Below are 17,236 nucleotides of genomic sequence, written 5' to 3'. Positions count from 1 at the left end.
CAGACTGATAAGAATACGTAGTTCCATGTTGAAGGCTATAAATAGCCAGAAAGCTCAATTTTTCTGTAGGGTTGTCAAGCTTGAGGGGTCATTGCAGGTGTGTACGTGTGGGGAGGCAGTTCAGGAATTACCAGGGGAGCATCTGCCTGATTCTGAAGAGGGGAATAATAATTTGGTATTGCACCATTATGTTTCATGAAGTATCCTGGAGTAGGCAGTTAAGTTAGTAAGGAAATTAGGATGGGAAAATTGGCAGTAAGGGAGGTTAGTAAGGGAGACATGTAAACTGTTACTTCCTTTTTTCTGTTGTGAGAGGGCAGGCGAAGAGAGATTTCCTTGCTCTGCTGAATGTTGCATGAAGAGGAATGGTATTTAATAGGGACCTTGAGATGACTTCTACATTACGTGGCTAGCTGTGTAACAGACGTTTGTGTGAGAGTGCACTAAATGCTTCTCATTACATTAGTGGATACAAGCTAACCTTTGAAAGGTAGGTGTTTCTGGCTTTGTAGGTAAATATCCGTATCTGAAGCAAAATGAGAAAATGTGCGTCTTTTTCCAGTTGGTTTCCAATATGTTGGGATAAACATTGCTATTAATAGCAATTATAGTAATTTTGGCACTCAAAATGTTATTTTCTGGATTCTAATAGCTTATTCCCTGTACTTGAAAAATTATATGGGACTTACTCCTTATGAGTCTAGACCTGAAGGAAAAAAATGTTGACAGCTATATCCAAATAAATACTCAAGCTGCAAATATTTCTTTTTTTTTCCCTTTTTTTGAGTTCTGCAGCTTAACCTGAGTTCTGCAGCTTAACCCAGTGAGACTGTTGTTTGCAGGAACGAAGTGGCGCAGCTGCGTCACACATATCACAGAGTCTGTTTCTGACAAGTTGGAAGCAGATCTTTATTTTTCTCTGTACTTTTTTATCTCATAGATTCCCAAATGGAACTTCCAGGTTGAACTTGCACGAGTCTAGCCTGCTGTTAAAGGTGTGCAATATCATCAAATCAGACAAATCATTGTTTGAGACACAGTTCACCTCTTGGCAAACTCTTTTTTTCTCATGCCTTCTGCTAGGGATCTAAAATATTTTGTTCCAGGAAAGAACGGAGTTCATTTAGGAACTGTTATCCTCCCCTGATCCCTTACTCAGGACTACCAAGTTTTATTTGTTATGTTTTGTTTTACTAATAGCTGTAGCCAGGAACCAGAAAAGTGAGTACTGGTACTCTTGAGAACAAGTTTTATGAGATTTCCAGTCCAATTGTGCAGACTTAGGAAGCTTTGATAAGCAGCGAGTCCTGAACGCTGAGTTTCCTTGGAGTTCAGCATTTCAGTTAAAAACTCCAGATGGAGCTGCTTGGGAAATACTTACTGACTAATTTTACAACTGGCAGTGTTCTTCATCAGAAAAAGTTGTGTGACAAATAATCAGTGGCAAAGATCATCCAGCTTTCCTTCCTTATGAGTGGAGAGTTGTTAGGAGTTGCCCAGATGCTGTTGCCAAAGTTAGATGTTGCCACCACGCCTTCCAGGGAGCTGCAACGCACAGTGTTTTCTGGGGTGGCATTGGGGGCTGATGCTGCTGCCACAGCTGAGATGCAAACGTCCTTTCTATTGCAGGCTGCATTTTTAATGCTTATTCACCACACTGTTTTTATCAGACATTTGTGTATGTTTTTTCCTGGCAGAGGATATTTTACTGGAAAATCAGTAGTGAGATGAAAATAGAGATTAAAACTAATTTGTTTGGAATCTGCCTTCTAATTCAATAACCCTGAATATTATTCCTTTCCTCTCAATATTCACCTACTCCATAGTGAATTTGAATAGACTCCTGTTTATGTTCCTGAATTGGGAGCCCTTTGAATTTAACAAAATTGTTGCTTAGCAATTTTAGATAACTGGCTAAACATTAATGTGGAAATTAAGTTGAACCTCCCCTTGCAGCTTTGGTAGAGCAATAGCCTTGAATTAAAATGATCACTCAAAGATGAAGTTCAGTTTTGTCTCAAGTGATCCCTGCTGTCTTTATGAGAATTAAGATCCAGGGGAGCATGAGAATTTTTTTCACTTTACCAGAAATTTAGGAACCCATTTCTTATGCCCTCTACCCCCCCAAATTAACAGCTTCTTTGGGTTTATCAGAGCAGCCGACCCTCTCAGCGATAAGTATCGGTACTAGACATTTGCTGAATTATGACACTTTGAACCACATATTTCCCGACCTATCATACAAAGTTCAGAGCAGCTACATGGAAAACTGCCTGCTGCATAGATGTGTGCAAGCAAACTGGCATTGACAGTTCCTTCATCTCAGACAGGATGTTAATACAATGCCTGCTTTTATTCCCCCAAACGGGGTCCTACTGTGATTAATTGGATGGGAGGCTGAATTTATGTTTTCTAGTGGTTTAGCTGAGCTTCTGTGGTAAGCTTTTAGGTAGGTGGTATCTTCTGCTGCTCTCCTAAGCTGAGGAGAAGAAACTTGAATGGAACTTTGACCTTTGCATGCTAGAAACAAGCCCCTAGTATGTTGAAATTATGGGTACAGAGTTTGACTAAATAATCTGGGCCCATAATGACTGTGGGGTTTTTTAGATTCCCTAGTATCTTCCTCACATCTGGAGAACCCAAAGATGTATGTGAGCTTTGTGAGACAGGGAGGAAAGGGTTGGTTTTTTTTTTTTTTCTAGCCTATGTGTTGCTTATATAATTAACATTTGTTTATGCTACTACTGAGTTGCTTTATTGTCCAATCGTAAACGGTCTGGGAGCTGCTTATAAGGTGGACGTTTTGTTCAGAGAATTTTGTTGACTGATACGCAACCTGCCAATTTTTGTTTTGCATGACAGTCAAGTATCTGTTCACAGATGGTCTGAAAAATGATACGTTTGGGTCTTTACAATTATTGTCTCCTTCCCATTTAACCTTTACTCCTATTGTCATAAGAAAGGCTGAAAAAGTTTTGTAAAGTACTTCCTTTAGCTCATGTAAAAAGCCCAGACCGGCTAATAGAAAAAAATCCAACCGCTTTTTTTGCAGTCTTCCATATGATCTCCTTTTCTATATGTTGTCATAGAATTTATTTTAACCTTTGTTTTGCGGGAAGGCAGACTTAACGTTTTAAAGGACTGAAAGCTTAATTTGAATAGTTCCTGAAAAGACTATAAAGGTATGCAAAGATGATTATTGTAATATTTGCTATGCTGTAAGATTACTGATAGATTTACACAATGTGTAATTTTTAAAAAATCAGGAGCTGAAAATCCCTTAAAATGCACAAACACTTCAGCAGGTAAAAACTGTGTAGATGTTCCCTGAAGACTAGGAGATGTAGCAGGAACACAGGCAAACACACTTGGCTTGCAGTACAAATTCAAAGGAATATCAACTATTTGTAATGTTACAATTCTTGTGATTATTCGCAGAGGATAATTCAAATATTAGTGCAGTCAGAAAAATCTAAGATGTGCTAAAACAATCACAAATAAAATTGTTCAGATATTGCAACTACCAAAAAGGCTTTTTTTCTTTATCACTTGTTTCCTATAGTTCTTTTACATAAAATAACCCATAAGAAAAAATGTTGCTATCATATGCCACATTTGACATGGTATTCTACAATATGTAAACACAAATGACAATTAATGGCAACAGGGCTTTTTCTTAATAGAAATAAAAGGAAACATATTTATCTATGTACAATCCAAGTCACATTCTATTGATCAGAAATTTTTTTTGACTCTTTTCCCATGAAGTACTGGAAATAAACATCTTATAGCCAAAATAATAATAAGAAAATGTTCACTGCTCTCTCTTACAAGTTCCCAAACGTATATGTGGCACAAATACCTTTTAGAAAACTTTAAAATGATGGTGTGTTTAGAAAATAAACCTAAAGGAAGAAAAAAAATACTTATAATTCAGATGTATTCTGGTTTTGTACACCTGTGAGAGCAATCTTCATTCACATTTCTGTATAGTGCATATAATCCAGCAGTGCTGAAATATTCAACAATTAATTATTCAACAATTATTTCAACAAATAACATCAGGTTTCTAAATCCATTTTCACACAGCATATACTTTCTGCCCTTATATTCACAAATTTCTTTACAAGAATCGTGTCAGCTTGTGTCTGTCATTAGAGCATTTCCAGAATCCGTAGTTACTCTGTGCAATGTCTTCAATATTCAGTATTTTTTTCATAGAGATATTTATAAATAATTTATCTTAAGGCACCAGATTTGGATGCTTTGGTTTACAATTTCCCTAAAAGCTTGAACTAGAATGTTACACATACAAGCACACATATACACTCCTTTTGTGGAAACAAGTGTGATCTGAAAGTGTATGCAGGTACACCAAAACTTAGCATTAGATTTTGGTGATGACATTAACTCTTTGTTGGCTTTTCCTGCTGTTGCTGAAAGAAAAAAGATTAGGGTGCTGTCCAGTGAAAATGCTACTTACAGTTACAAAATATATTCTAGTAAATGCAGTATTCTAAAGTTAGAGGTATTCTCTATATGGTTAGAACATATGCAAATGCTAATGCATACACCATGTTTATTTTTCTCTCTTTAGCAGAGGAGTGAACAATGTTGTTTTCTCTGAATCCACATTTTTATCACAATATGCTGAAAATGAAAATACAATCTTGTATAGCTGCTGAACTTTAGTGCAAAAATAAACTGCAGACTCTTTTTTTAAACTTCCAAAGGCAATTTATATATCTTTAATAACAAGTTATGTAAGTTATAACTATGGGTATATTTGCAGTGTTTAGTAACTTCACATCTTCTTTTCAAGTGTGAGACTCTGATATGCTCTCCTAAGAGAACATCTCTATTAAAAAAAAAAAATCTCAACAGTACATGCTAGTCATATCTATAGCAGTAACCCTGTTTTTAAGGATTTTTGAATGACATATTTTCAAATTTGAATGGTTCTTTGCGTTTAAAGAAATCTTTTCAGCCTTGTTTTAACAATATACTCTCCTAGATTATTATAATTATCAGGACAACCTTAGCGTTATGATTAGGACTCAAAATAGCATCTTGATCTTAAATACATTTTTTAGACATTTATATTTTTCCCTATTCCATTAAACAAAAGCTTTTTCATTGGATACATATATTTTATAGACTTCTGGATTTAATTTGAATTTAGAGCATAATCATGGCAAAAAATATCGACTTTCTTATCTTAACGTTCTGTTCTTTAAATTTCTGTGATTAGAAAAATCCTTTCTAAAGCAAGAGTGTCTTAAAAACAGTTTTCTGTCCATTCCCTTAAATATTTTGCAGAAATTAAACACAATCACTATAGCTCTGTGTTACACTATTGTACATCAGCTGGTGCATGTGATTCCCATAGGATTTACCTTACTAAGACTATAATCCCTTGACTTGATTTGATAGTTAGATTGTATTTGCAGTGGAGGCTTCAGGCAAAAGAATCAAATGCATACTTGGAATTATTTCTGACGTGGGTGGCTACAACATGGATGTTTCAGCAGCATATTTCTTAGAACAGAATGATTTCATATGTTGCAAGGACCAGTGAAAGTGAAATTAGAAGTCTGAAAGGCATGGGATACTTGATTTCAGCTGCTTTTTAATAGTCACTTCTTCTGATGCTATATGCGTTGGCAACCATTTATGAAAGAAACTCAAACATTGGCATAGTGAATGATTAAATATACCTCTCTTTTAAACTGAGGTAGCCAAAGATCATGGCTAGACTTGATAATTCATGCTTGCAAGCATCACACTGCTCATATGAACTATTCCATTATAACTTTGAATGTGTGCATTTGATGGTTACTAAGGAAAAAGGAATGACTCTGTTATTGATCAAATATGCTGTTCTGTATGCAGTGAGTGGGAGTTCACCATCTTTATGCTTCTTTTCATCTCAGTTAATATGAATGGTTTTCTCTTCCAGCTCTGCCATTCTTCAGCAGGCTACTGTATGGAAACCTGATATCATAATTAAAGAAATGAAAAGGAGGGCAGAATCTTTGGCGGTTTAGATTCTTACCAGTATCAGACTGTTTGCTCTCTGGCACTTTTCTGTGAAAATGTGTGGAACTCAATTATTTTCTTGAGAATGCCTGACTGTTAAAGATGTGTATCTTTAAACTATCATACAAACATTTTTAGGTATGTGAATGAAAACTTTTTGTAATTAGTTTTTTTGTGTTGCATATATGGGAAGGGCTTTTTCATTTTTAATCTGTGGCTGAAAATTGCTCTGCTCCGGGCCTGGGGGTTGTATTCTTTATCCAGGTCAGAAAGTAACGCTGATGTTTGCCAAGCCTAAGCTTTCAAGGATGTGAGCCAGGCCAAATCATGAAGCTAGCTTAGAGCTTATGAGCGCATTTAGCAGAAGAACGAAAAAAGCACGTGAGAGAGAACAGCTATATTTGACATTTGCGGGTGGGGGAGATGCGGGGGGTGGTGTTTGCCTTCTGTTTTTTTGAGCTGTGAGTGTTTCCCTTCTACCTCACAGGGTGGACTGGGAGGGGGGGTCGCTATGATCCTCTCACAAGTAGAGTACAATTTTAGCCTATGTTAGGTACTAATGCAGCTTCAGGACATGATTCCAGAGTATTTCAGTGCAATTAATCTGTAAAATTTCTTTCTAAAATAGTTTTTTTTTTTTTTTTTTTTTTTTTGCTAGGAAAAACACCAGAAACATGTTGAAGTTACCCTTCATAACTTGAAACAAATTGCCCCTAAATCCTGTGAACTGAAATGAATTTTGTAGAGATAAACCCTTGAAAACAGATAGCTTTTAATCAAAACTTTTGACAAATTAATTACTGTGGTCAGGACTCATGTGCCACTGTAGTAGTATGGAAGAATAACATGCAGAGCTTACAATTGTTGTAACTTAGGTTTTTGACATCTTAAGTGAAATAGAAAAACAAGTATATATAGCATATATAATGCAGAATGTAACGTATTGTAAATGTTCCTCTTGAGAGTAAAACTTTAAAGAGGAAATAATGTGAATTGCTGATAGAGTCAGGTTTAATATGTAGAACAAGAAAAAGTGTAACAGAACTTTGCAACAGGGACTTCTGAAGAAGCATCTGTTCCCCATGTCACGCTGGCATGCCATGGCATCTTCAGATCTGGTCCCGAGTGTGGCAGTTCCAAATGTGGAATCCTCGATACACTGTTCCTGCAGGCCGTGATTGCTTGTGCCTTTTTCCCTTTATGAATTAGAGATAATTACATCTACCACTGAAAAGTGCTTTAGACTTTCAGATAAAAAGAGCTATCTAAGTACCAGGTATTATTGTAATTTAGCCTGTTTATGTCTTCAGGTATTGAGATTTACATCTATTCAGGACCTCTTTTTTCTTTTCTTTGATGATAGTGGAAGCTTCAAAAGTGGTAGTTTTGGTTGTAGTGCACATAAGAAAAAATATCTGAAGATGAAACTGGATTTTGCATAACATAGTCTGAAGACAAGTACATGAACAGAGTGATTAAATTAAACTGAAAGAAGTAATTCACTGGAACTAGCAATGGTTGAATGTGCTGGCAGGTTAACACTGTGTTTGACAGCCTGTGGTAAAGGTTCTGCACCATCATTATATGAAGAGACTATTTGTAGAAACAGTTTATTTTCATCCCAACAGATGAATACTGGGGAAAAAAATGTTACTTGAAAGTAACTCACACTGAAGCAGCTGCTCACAAAGAGTATTGCTGGTTAGAAATATTGCTAATATTTTTAATGTAGAAAGATTGCTTCCTTCAGGAGAGAAACTGATACAGGAGGACTCAAAGAAACCAAATCTCCACGTGATTCCTCTTTTGGAATTGGTTATTTCACTGTGAAGTTCTGATGTAGGCAAGTCTGGGCTGGGCAGTTCAATCCAGAACCTGCGCATCCGATACTAGAACATTGCAAATGTTGGGGTCCTGCTAGCAGGGAGCCTGCGTCTCTTTCCTTCCCTGGATCCTCAGCGAATATGAACTTAGAAGGAAGTGTGCATATGTTCTGACTGATCTGAGTGGAGTTTGTGTGGTTAGCCCTGAAACTGCTGAATGCCAAGGAGAGCACACTGTGGGAAGGATTGCTCTAAAACTGCCTTTTTAATATTCTTTCCTTAAGCATTTGCTGCTGGATACTGAGCTAGATAAAACCTCAGTTGACAAAGTATGGTTATTTTTGGTCCTCTTTCAGCCCATGTAAACTTTTAGCAGTGCCTGAGAGTCTAAGTCATGGATGGAAACAGTATTATGCTAGGGGTTGTATAATCACAGAATTAAGAACTGTTCCTAGCCTAAAGAACAGGTAGGAGAAGTATATGGAGAATCCCGGGAAGGATGCAGCAGTACTAAAAGGCTTTTGCAACTGTTTTGTAGAATGCTAGATGCATAGAACGAGGATATATGTATTTTGTAAAACGCAAATATGGCTTCGAGGTGTAATTAAAGCCTTGATCCTTGCAGCTCAACATCTGACCCGAAGTTTGTCTTGGTTCCCAGTTTTAGTCTGTTGGTCAACATCCTTCCTTCTAGCTGGTACATCTGCCAACCTATAAAACTTCTCTATCATAAAACCCAGGCAATGTTTAAAGGAGGCTGATTATCTCCCCCAGTCTCTCAAGCATTTGTTTTGCATTAGCAGAGTGAAGAGCCTGCGCTACTGAGTGGTTAATAAGCAAAGGGACCCAGTAAAGTTATGATCTGATTTTTGCCATTGTCTTCACTAGAAGTAGACAAGTCTCGCAGTGTGAGATGGTGCACCACGTTCTTGTGTTGACTGGCCACATACCTTTGTTTTTCCTTTGTTTCTTACCTGAGGCACAGAACCCTATTTATGCTAGGTACTCTATAGACCTGCTATTGAGGCAAGACTCTGCTTGTCAGCCTGATCAGTATTATCCCACTCTACTCTCCTATTTGTCTATATCCAGTAGTTGCTTTGGATTAGTAACATGCTTAGACCGCAAGCTCTTTGGAGTTGGAATCACTTTTTTTTTCCGTGAACACTGTCTTCCACTGTGGGGTTCTAGTTCAAAATTTCTTGCTGCGTACTCTGCATGGTCACTTTGTGCAGGTCCAGTGTAATTGCATATGGATGGGCAGAGCAGGTGATGTGTGATCCGGCCAGGTCCATGAATGTCACCTGTTTTTTGCAGTAGACAAGATAGCTTGGAGTACCTCCTCGAATAGTACCACTGTCACCTGTTGCAAAGGCAGTCATGATTGCAGGATAGCCTGGGTTTGACCTGTTTACAGTATGTACAGCAGCAGAGATTTGGGTTATTCATAAGTAGTGATATCTCAGCAGAACCAGATCAAGCTATATAGTGGACTCCTTAAAATATACATAAACATGTATGCTATGCATATGGAGCTGTTGCAATTGTCCTGTTAGCTTAGGGTTTTCTTTGGAGTTACATTAAGAGAGGATTAGGTGGGCAGAAAGAGAGAGGAGGAAGTAACTAGCAGCAGCAAAGCCAATGTTTTAGAAGAAATTTATATCATGAAAAGTGCAGAAAGCACTATGATGGCACCATTCCCTGGCAAACTGATTCCCTGCTTAGATTGCTTCAGTAGTTGTTGCATCAAATTTTAGTCAGTAGTTTTGGAGTTTCTTTCCCAAAGTCCACATAGCTTCGAAAGTTAGGAAGAACGAGGACAATTCTAGTCAGGGACTTGATTTTGCATGTTTTTCCATTTATATTAATGCTGTTGTGGTTTAAAAAAAAATCTGTTGTTGTTGTTTTGTTTACTGTCAAATTTGAAGCCCTTTCTATTTTCAAAGGCGAAAAAACCAGGAAGTAACAATGCTCACTGATCTTAGTTGTTTCTGGATATCTTTGCTATTTTTCTGAGGTTTTATGAGACTCCTGCAATTAATAGCACTCTTCTATGCAATTTGAATGTTCTTGAGTATCTTTTATGCATTTTCACCTTTTGGATAATGAAAAGACCTGTTTCCTGACTTTTCTTTTGCTTTTACAGTCAATGTTCACTAACTTTTCTCTAGATTAGTAATGCGTCAGAATTCTCCTGGTATCAGCAATGCTACATTCCAGCACTTTGAATGGTGGGTATTTTTAGCACTTGCTATACTGACTGGAAAGGAGCTGTCACTTTAGTTTTGAATAGATTCACTGGTATGTATCTAGATAAAATTTTGCACTCGTGGAGTCTTCTGATATATAGGTGGATGGATTAAAAAATAGTGGCAGTTGCCTAGATTTTTAATGAAAAAGTCACATATATAAATCCACTTAAGCTTATTTAGTGAACACTTTTCAAATAAGTTCTAATTTTGAGGCTAACCTAATTCATCTGTTCCTGATGGGCATTTTAATGGTATGAGAAGTATGGATAGTAACAATTTCTACCACATGCTGGCAGTCCCTGGCTCCCACTGTTCAGTTGCTAGTCAGTTCAGGACTGAACAGCCACAAGCCAGAAGTGTGCTAAATCCCATTCAAAAGGTTCTCACTTTGTACTGTCTCCTGGTGACAGACCGAAGGAGATCACCTGCCTTGCTTATGCAGGCCTCTCCACCCTGGTCACTGATGACTTCCATCTCCATCTTCATGAGGGGCAGTTCTTCATCTTCAAGTCCCCAAGGATTGCTCTGAACATTGTCATCTCTGTTTGAAGTGGGAATGTAATTGGTCCCTTTGACGTGAATTGTGCCAGGTCCCCCTTCATGTTCTTGCAGAAGTGTTTGCTTGGGAACAGCACAGTAGATCATGCCTTTCTGGTGCATTGCCCAAGAGGAACTGCTGGACAGAGGCTTCTTTTTCTGAACGAGTCCCAGCACCCTTGTCCTGCTCCAACCTGTATTACTTCAGGGAGATCCAAGGACTCTGTGTATTGTCCAGCATGCCTGGCTGAAGGCTTGGCTCTGCCATGCAGCTGTCAGAGCTGCTGAGTATGGAGCCTTGATAAAGCCTACTTTTGCTCAAAGCAAGTTCTGAGGGAAAATCCTGAGGTAAAGCCAGGCATCCAAACAGAAGGAGGCTAAGCCTGCGTACAAAGAAGAGTGACAACACTGATTTTTGAGTACTGGGGTGAGAACAGAATTTTCACCCTACAGTTTACTCCTTATAATTTACTTTTTGGGACTGGAGGGTGGGGAATGGGGCCAGAGGAGATCCAGTACACCCCAGTGCTCTTTGAACCTGTTTTTGAGATGTTTATAACATATGTTCTTTTCTTGGATACCAGTGAGCCATTAACTCCACATAACAAGATTCTTTAAAAAATTTTACACATCTGTTTTTAAAACTTGAATTACTTGATTGGATATAGTTAAAAAAAAAAAAAAAAAAAAAGGAGCAAGTAAGTAAGTAAAGTAGAGTACATTCAGTACCCCAATCAGTATAAAGATGAATAACAAAGAGCAGTAATCTGTCTCTTCCCCAAGCCAGGTTCACATTTTATGCCAAAATTTCTGAGTATCTTGAAAAGTCAGAGAGATTGCTAAGTAACTACCCTAAGCAAGGGACAGACCAGAAAAGTTGGGTAATGATTTTTACTGTATGACTTCATGGACTCAGTTCAAAGATGATAGTGTTGCACTGTGACTGGTGATGTTAATGGGAACTGTGAGATAGCATTTACAGTTAAATTTTTTTAAGGATCCACAGGAAAATGATATAAACAAGATTTTCTCAGGAATCAATCTGCAGGTGTATTTTTTGGATGGTGAGTGTTGCTTGAGGATTTTTTTTCTTATAAAGAGCAGTAAATTATAAATGTTGCATAAAGAAGGAAACACATCCTGGATTTCTGATTTGTTTGGTAGGCAAATTCTGACAAAGGTCAGAATGGAGTTAATAGATTTCCAGCTTTGTTTTGAGAAAGATTATATTTCACCAATTTAGATATTTATTTGAAGTCTGGTACATGAAGATACACTTTGAGTCACCCACTTGGAATTAAATTCACATCTACACCTGTGCATCTGTGTCCTACTAAGTTCTTTTCTTATACAGTCGAAGATCTCTTTTTGTAGATTCAAGGCATCAACATTAACTACTGACAATGTGAATGTGAGTGAACATTTTGCTTAGTCTCTGCAACAAACTAATTACTGTTTAAAAGATGAAATTCAGAGACCAGCAGAAGTTTGCTGAAGTGGTCCCTGGAATTTTTTCCTTTTTCCTTTTTTAATTTTTTCTGCAGCTAACTGAAAACTGTCTCTATAGGTTTCTTTCCATTTTCCTTCCAGCTTAGCAAAACTTCTTTTCCTTAATGTTTTTTTGATAAAAGACTCTACTGCTTGAATATATAACTTGCATTGTGACTTTCATTGCTGCAATTAAGTGGCTAGCTGTACAGTGTATAATATGTATGCCTAATTGCTTCTGCAAAAGATTAACTGCGAAAGGCACAGGAAATTAACACACAAAATGTTACCTAGGTTACCTTTCCTTGAGTAAAGCTGCTGAGATTTTGTTTACTTTACTGTTTATGGGCAGTGAAACTCCTGAAGATGTTTTAATACGAAACTTCCATTAATGTTTTACCTTATATGTCAACTACTGTGTAATATGCCTCAGTTAAAAAACAAAAAACAAACAAACAAATAAAACCCTTCCATGAGCCATAAGTGCAGAAAATCAATTTGGTGCTTGGGGTCCAGCCTGTGGTAAAAGATGTATGACTGCAGTTAAACCTTTCTTTTCCTGCTTATCTTTCCAAAACTATAGAGCAACAGTCTGGATGTTTTTGGATCATCTTTAATAAAAATGGAACAAAACAAATACTGGCTTTTCTAAAAATACATCTAATGGGTTTTTAACAGAATAAATAGAAGTTTAATCTGTCTTTGCTATTTATAACAATGCAAAGGCTTTAGAGTAGCTTTTATGCTAAGAAATTGTGAAGTGCTGGTCATATGGAAGGGAATTTCGAGTTGTTCCTTGGACTCTGCAGTAAGTGATGTCGAAAGCAGCACAGTGTGAGATCAAATGTAACAAAAATGTAAAATTAAGTAGAGAAAGTGCCATACTGTACTGTACCATACTGCTTTTAAAAAGGAACATTTTTTTCTGTTGACCTTCCCCTCTGTCTTTGAACTACTATCCTCCCCTATTTCTTTACCGCCACTGTCTTCCCCTTCTAAATCATATTCACATTCCTTCTGTAAACTTCTTGATTATAGGCACTGTAAATTTTTGTTTGGCCCTGTCTTTTACTCTTCTCTTCCATACAGCAAGGAGACCTATCTTATGTTAATAAATCAGACAAATATCCTTTATCTTCCTAAAACTGTATACTGACCCAAGTAGTCTGTGTTAGTTATAATGGACAAGGTTATATTCTACTTTCTTGCAGAAGTTCAGTAGCCAGATGATCATATTTGAATGTCATCTGTGTAGGCTTCCTTCCTTTTATTACACATACATGTTCTGTGTGCTCTCAACTTACCAACATTATAGATACTATATTTGAAAGATCTTTTTGGTGCTTCTGTTAACTTTAATTCCAGTGAGGTTTTTTTTTCTTTTCCTTTACAGGGTTTAACAACTCTGAACGCATGTGCGACAAAGAGTTCATAATACGCAGAGCAGCCACTAATCGTGTCCTGAACGTCTTGCGTCACTGGGTCTCCAAGCATTCTCAGGTATTCTTCTGTTCTGCTCTTGTGCTGTCTGTCTGTAGAAGGATGCGAGCTGACCTCAGTCTGGTCATGGAATTCATACCACTTTGGTTCTATCCAAAACATACTATGAGGCAGTGGTGCTGTATAATGTAGCAGAGGTCAGACTGCTTGATGATAATAATAAGGAAAATTTGCCTATTAAAGCACACAGTTTTATAAATAAAGAATCTTTCATCTAGCCTTGCAAAATTCTATGAAAATAGTCAATATTTCTTGTAACATTTTGTTTGACTGCTTTACTGCATGTTGAAATATATACATGAGAAATGCACTAAACAACATCTAGATTGCAGCTATATTTATTGTAAAAATTAAACCACAAATTCAGTTCAGAAGTTAAGTTCAGAGTGCAGTACTATCTATGCACATACTGATCATGTTCCATTAGTCTGATATCCTGCCTGACAGTATATATTGCTTCACAACACCTGGTACTTCAGTGGAAAGCAAATAAGTCCATAATCCAATCATGCAAAATTGTGTTAAGTTCTAGGGTTTCCTGGCCCCTAATGTTGTAAAGTGTTGTGTCTGCTTTATCTATTGAAGATGAGGCTCTACTAAAGAGCAGGTTGTATTTATCTTTCAGATTGTCAGTGTTGATACTGCAGACAGTTTGGTTCTGTTACTTTGACTGAATGTATTAAAATACCTGTGCTTACCTACTTGTGTATTTATTGTGGAGCATATGCAAAAAGAAGCACCACTCCTCCATGGAGGTTCCCTCTACAACCCGTTACAGGGCTGTGGGTGTGATATGTACTCATGATACACTGTTGACTGAGGGAAAAAGAATCTGAGTAGCTAGTAGAATTTCATGTATAGCAACATTATTTAAGTTGCCAGGTGAAATGAATGGTTTTAGATTTTCATGTGCATGTAGAAAACTACCAGGCAAATTGATCAAAAGAAAGAAGGAAAGAGAAAGAAAGAGAGAAGGAAAAAGAGAGAACTATGGAAGCACATGAAAGATTTCTGTAAGCCTTGGATAAATGATACTTCATGGCAGTTATAGAGTGCTTTGTCAGTCCTTGCTAGTAATCAGGAAACTTGATCTGGAAGATGTTCTATTGCAGAGCTGGCTGCAGCAGTCTCCATGTCAAACTCAGTTCCTTTATTTCTGTGAAATGGGTTTAATTTTCATAGAGGTTAAGTTTGCTAGACAGTGAAGCCAATAAGAATGCATAAGTGGGAAAATTTGTTGTGTTCAAAAAGCTAACAGCCCAGGAGAGATTAATAAAATCTCTCTTGGTATTATGGGAATGATTCTGAATTATTGCAAACAACCTTGAGAATTTAGTTATACTGGTAGATGGCTACCTGTTAAATGAAAATCATTGCATGTCAAAATCTTGAGCTGTAGTGGAGTGGCAGAAGTCTATTATTACTGTTCTGTGTCACAGTAGTGTACTGTACTCAGTTACTATGTCACTGCTACAAATAATATTTAATAGTGCGGTGAGTTGAGCTGACCCTTTATTACTGATTGAAATATTAATTGATGCAATTATGAAGATGCAAGGAATCATCAGACCTTTGTCTACATTAAGCAACTCTCTACAACTAGTTAAACTGAAGTTTACATTTCTTGACTGACCCTGATTGTACTGTGGTGTTGTAAACACAAACCAACTGTAAAGAGTGTAAGCATTTGCCATTGTAGCATTTTGCCAAAAATATGATTTGTTTCTTTAAAAATATAGTGTTGTTATGTGGGTTTTCATTTCAAGTGTACTCATGCTATGCAAAAATATATAATGCTGCTCTGTATACCTTTGCACTTATTTCTACCTAATGTTTTACAATTATTATTTTTTTAAAAATATGAAAAAGACTAAGAGAATGGGATAAGGAGATAGAATCATTTCAAGTCCAACACTGTGCATTTTCAAAGCTGTTATTTGGACTCCCTAGTCACTCACTGCCTTTTACTTTTTGCCATGGCAAGAGTGGCAAATTTTAATTCTCTACATCTCTTATTTGCTGTATTGGAATACTAGATTATTTTTACATGCAAGGGCTTTGGCAAAGAAAGTAACTAACGCTACAGCAACAGAGCCTGTAATAAGCTTTTTGTGTTGTTTACTTGAGAGATTAGGGACAGAGGAAGGACACAAGACCAAAAAAACCAGAAATGACTGGCTAGTTTTGGCCAAAATAGGACCAGAACTACTATAAGGAAGCAAGTGAAGAATTACTGTTTGACCAAACAGTATAAAATGTTGGCAGTAAAGATCTATAGTCCTGGAAGAGCAGTAGCTCAGAGCCTTATTTTACAATAACCATGCAAACTGCAAACCAGAGAGCCCTTAGCCACCAGAGTTTGGTGAGGAAATGCTTATTAGATTTCCAAAATGACAAAGCAATGTAAAATTCAGTGAGATCAACAAACCTGCCTAAAACTTTATTGCATTTTGAGGTTTTTATATCATTCTCTGACCACTCAGTGCATCTGATGTTCTTCACCTTCTTCAGAAGCCACGGGCAGATTTTATTCCCTTAAAAAAGGAGCCTGTTAACAAAATACTTTGATATTTGCAAATATCTCTCTCCATTTGGCTTTGAGCTTTGCTTTACTCTTTCTGCAAACATTCCCAACACCAGATGTGCAATTTCTCTCCTCTGTGGCAGCAGCTTCTCTCACTGCCCTGTAGAATTTCCTCCTTTTGATGTGACTGAGATTCTTGTGGTCACTGCTAGCCTATGCCACTGTAAGAGGTGACCTACTATATGTTTTTTTCTGTGAAAATGCTATTTCCTTATTACTAGATTAGAAGAGGAGCAAAAGCATTATATGGGTAATATGTGGAGCTTTGTTTAGTTCTCTTTTTAGGAGTCTGGACACTACTATAGAAGTGCTTAGTGTTGCAGCATGTGAATACCTCTGAGAGCATAACAGTAACTGTATTGATACTCTCTGATCCACTAGTAGCAATCAATTCTCTACAAGTTTTTTGTCTGCCTAAATTATCATAGTGATTTATGGTGTTCTAGTGTCCAAAGTATGTGAGATGCTATACAAACACAGAAGAGTGTGCAGGCTATGTGCAGAAACATTTGTAATGTAAAGAGACTAATGAAAAGTGCGAAAAACATACATCATCCAACTTTTTTATTCCCTAGCACCCACCCCTCCTTTTGGGTCCCTTTGGCTTGCTTCGGTGTGCCCCTCTCTAGTACCTAACAACATGGGGCAGGGTTAGTATGTGAACCAAGGAATAGAAAAAGCATCCAAAAACATGGTTCAAAGCATTGTGTTTCCCTAGTTTTTGCTAGCCATGACTTAAAATTCTTGGCTGGAGCTTGGATGGTCTTTCCTCTGCTGGGCTATGAAATGAATTAGCTTTCTACAGTGTCTTACAACTATGTGAAGACAATGGTTGTGGGTATTTTATATATTTTTTTAAAAAGCTGTGATATTTTTACTTTGTTGTCTGAACATGGACAGTATTTAATATGTAATTTTGTCTGTGGTCAGAAAACAGAATCATTAAAATTAATAGTTGACCCTATTCAGTTAGGATGTATGTTAATAAAGCAGTTTTGTTGTCTTGAAATCAT

At 37.1% G+C, this 17,236-nt stretch overlaps 1 protein-coding gene across 2 annotated transcripts in view; it reads left to right on the top strand.

Annotated features, from left to right (window-relative positions):
* LOC135324155 (ras-specific guanine nucleotide-releasing factor 2) overlaps positions 1–17,236 on the top strand; it is a 129,776-nt gene that overhangs the window by 81,680 nt on the left and 30,860 nt on the right. For both annotated transcript variants that reach the window (XM_064499754.1, XM_064499753.1), the window contains exon 18: positions 13,533–13,639. In XM_064499754.1, the coding sequence (XP_064355824.1) occupies positions 13,533–13,639 (107 nt within the window). The remainder of the gene's footprint in view (positions 1–13,532; positions 13,640–17,236) is intronic.

Source organism: Dromaius novaehollandiae, chromosome W, assembly GCF_036370855.1.
Source record: "Dromaius novaehollandiae isolate bDroNov1 chromosome W, bDroNov1.hap1, whole genome shotgun sequence".
In the NCBI taxonomy this organism is placed as follows: domain Eukaryota; kingdom Metazoa; phylum Chordata; class Aves; order Casuariiformes; family Dromaiidae; genus Dromaius; species Dromaius novaehollandiae.
The sequence above is the reverse complement of the archived record's forward strand: the minus strand, read 5'-3'. Positions and strand labels throughout refer to the sequence as shown.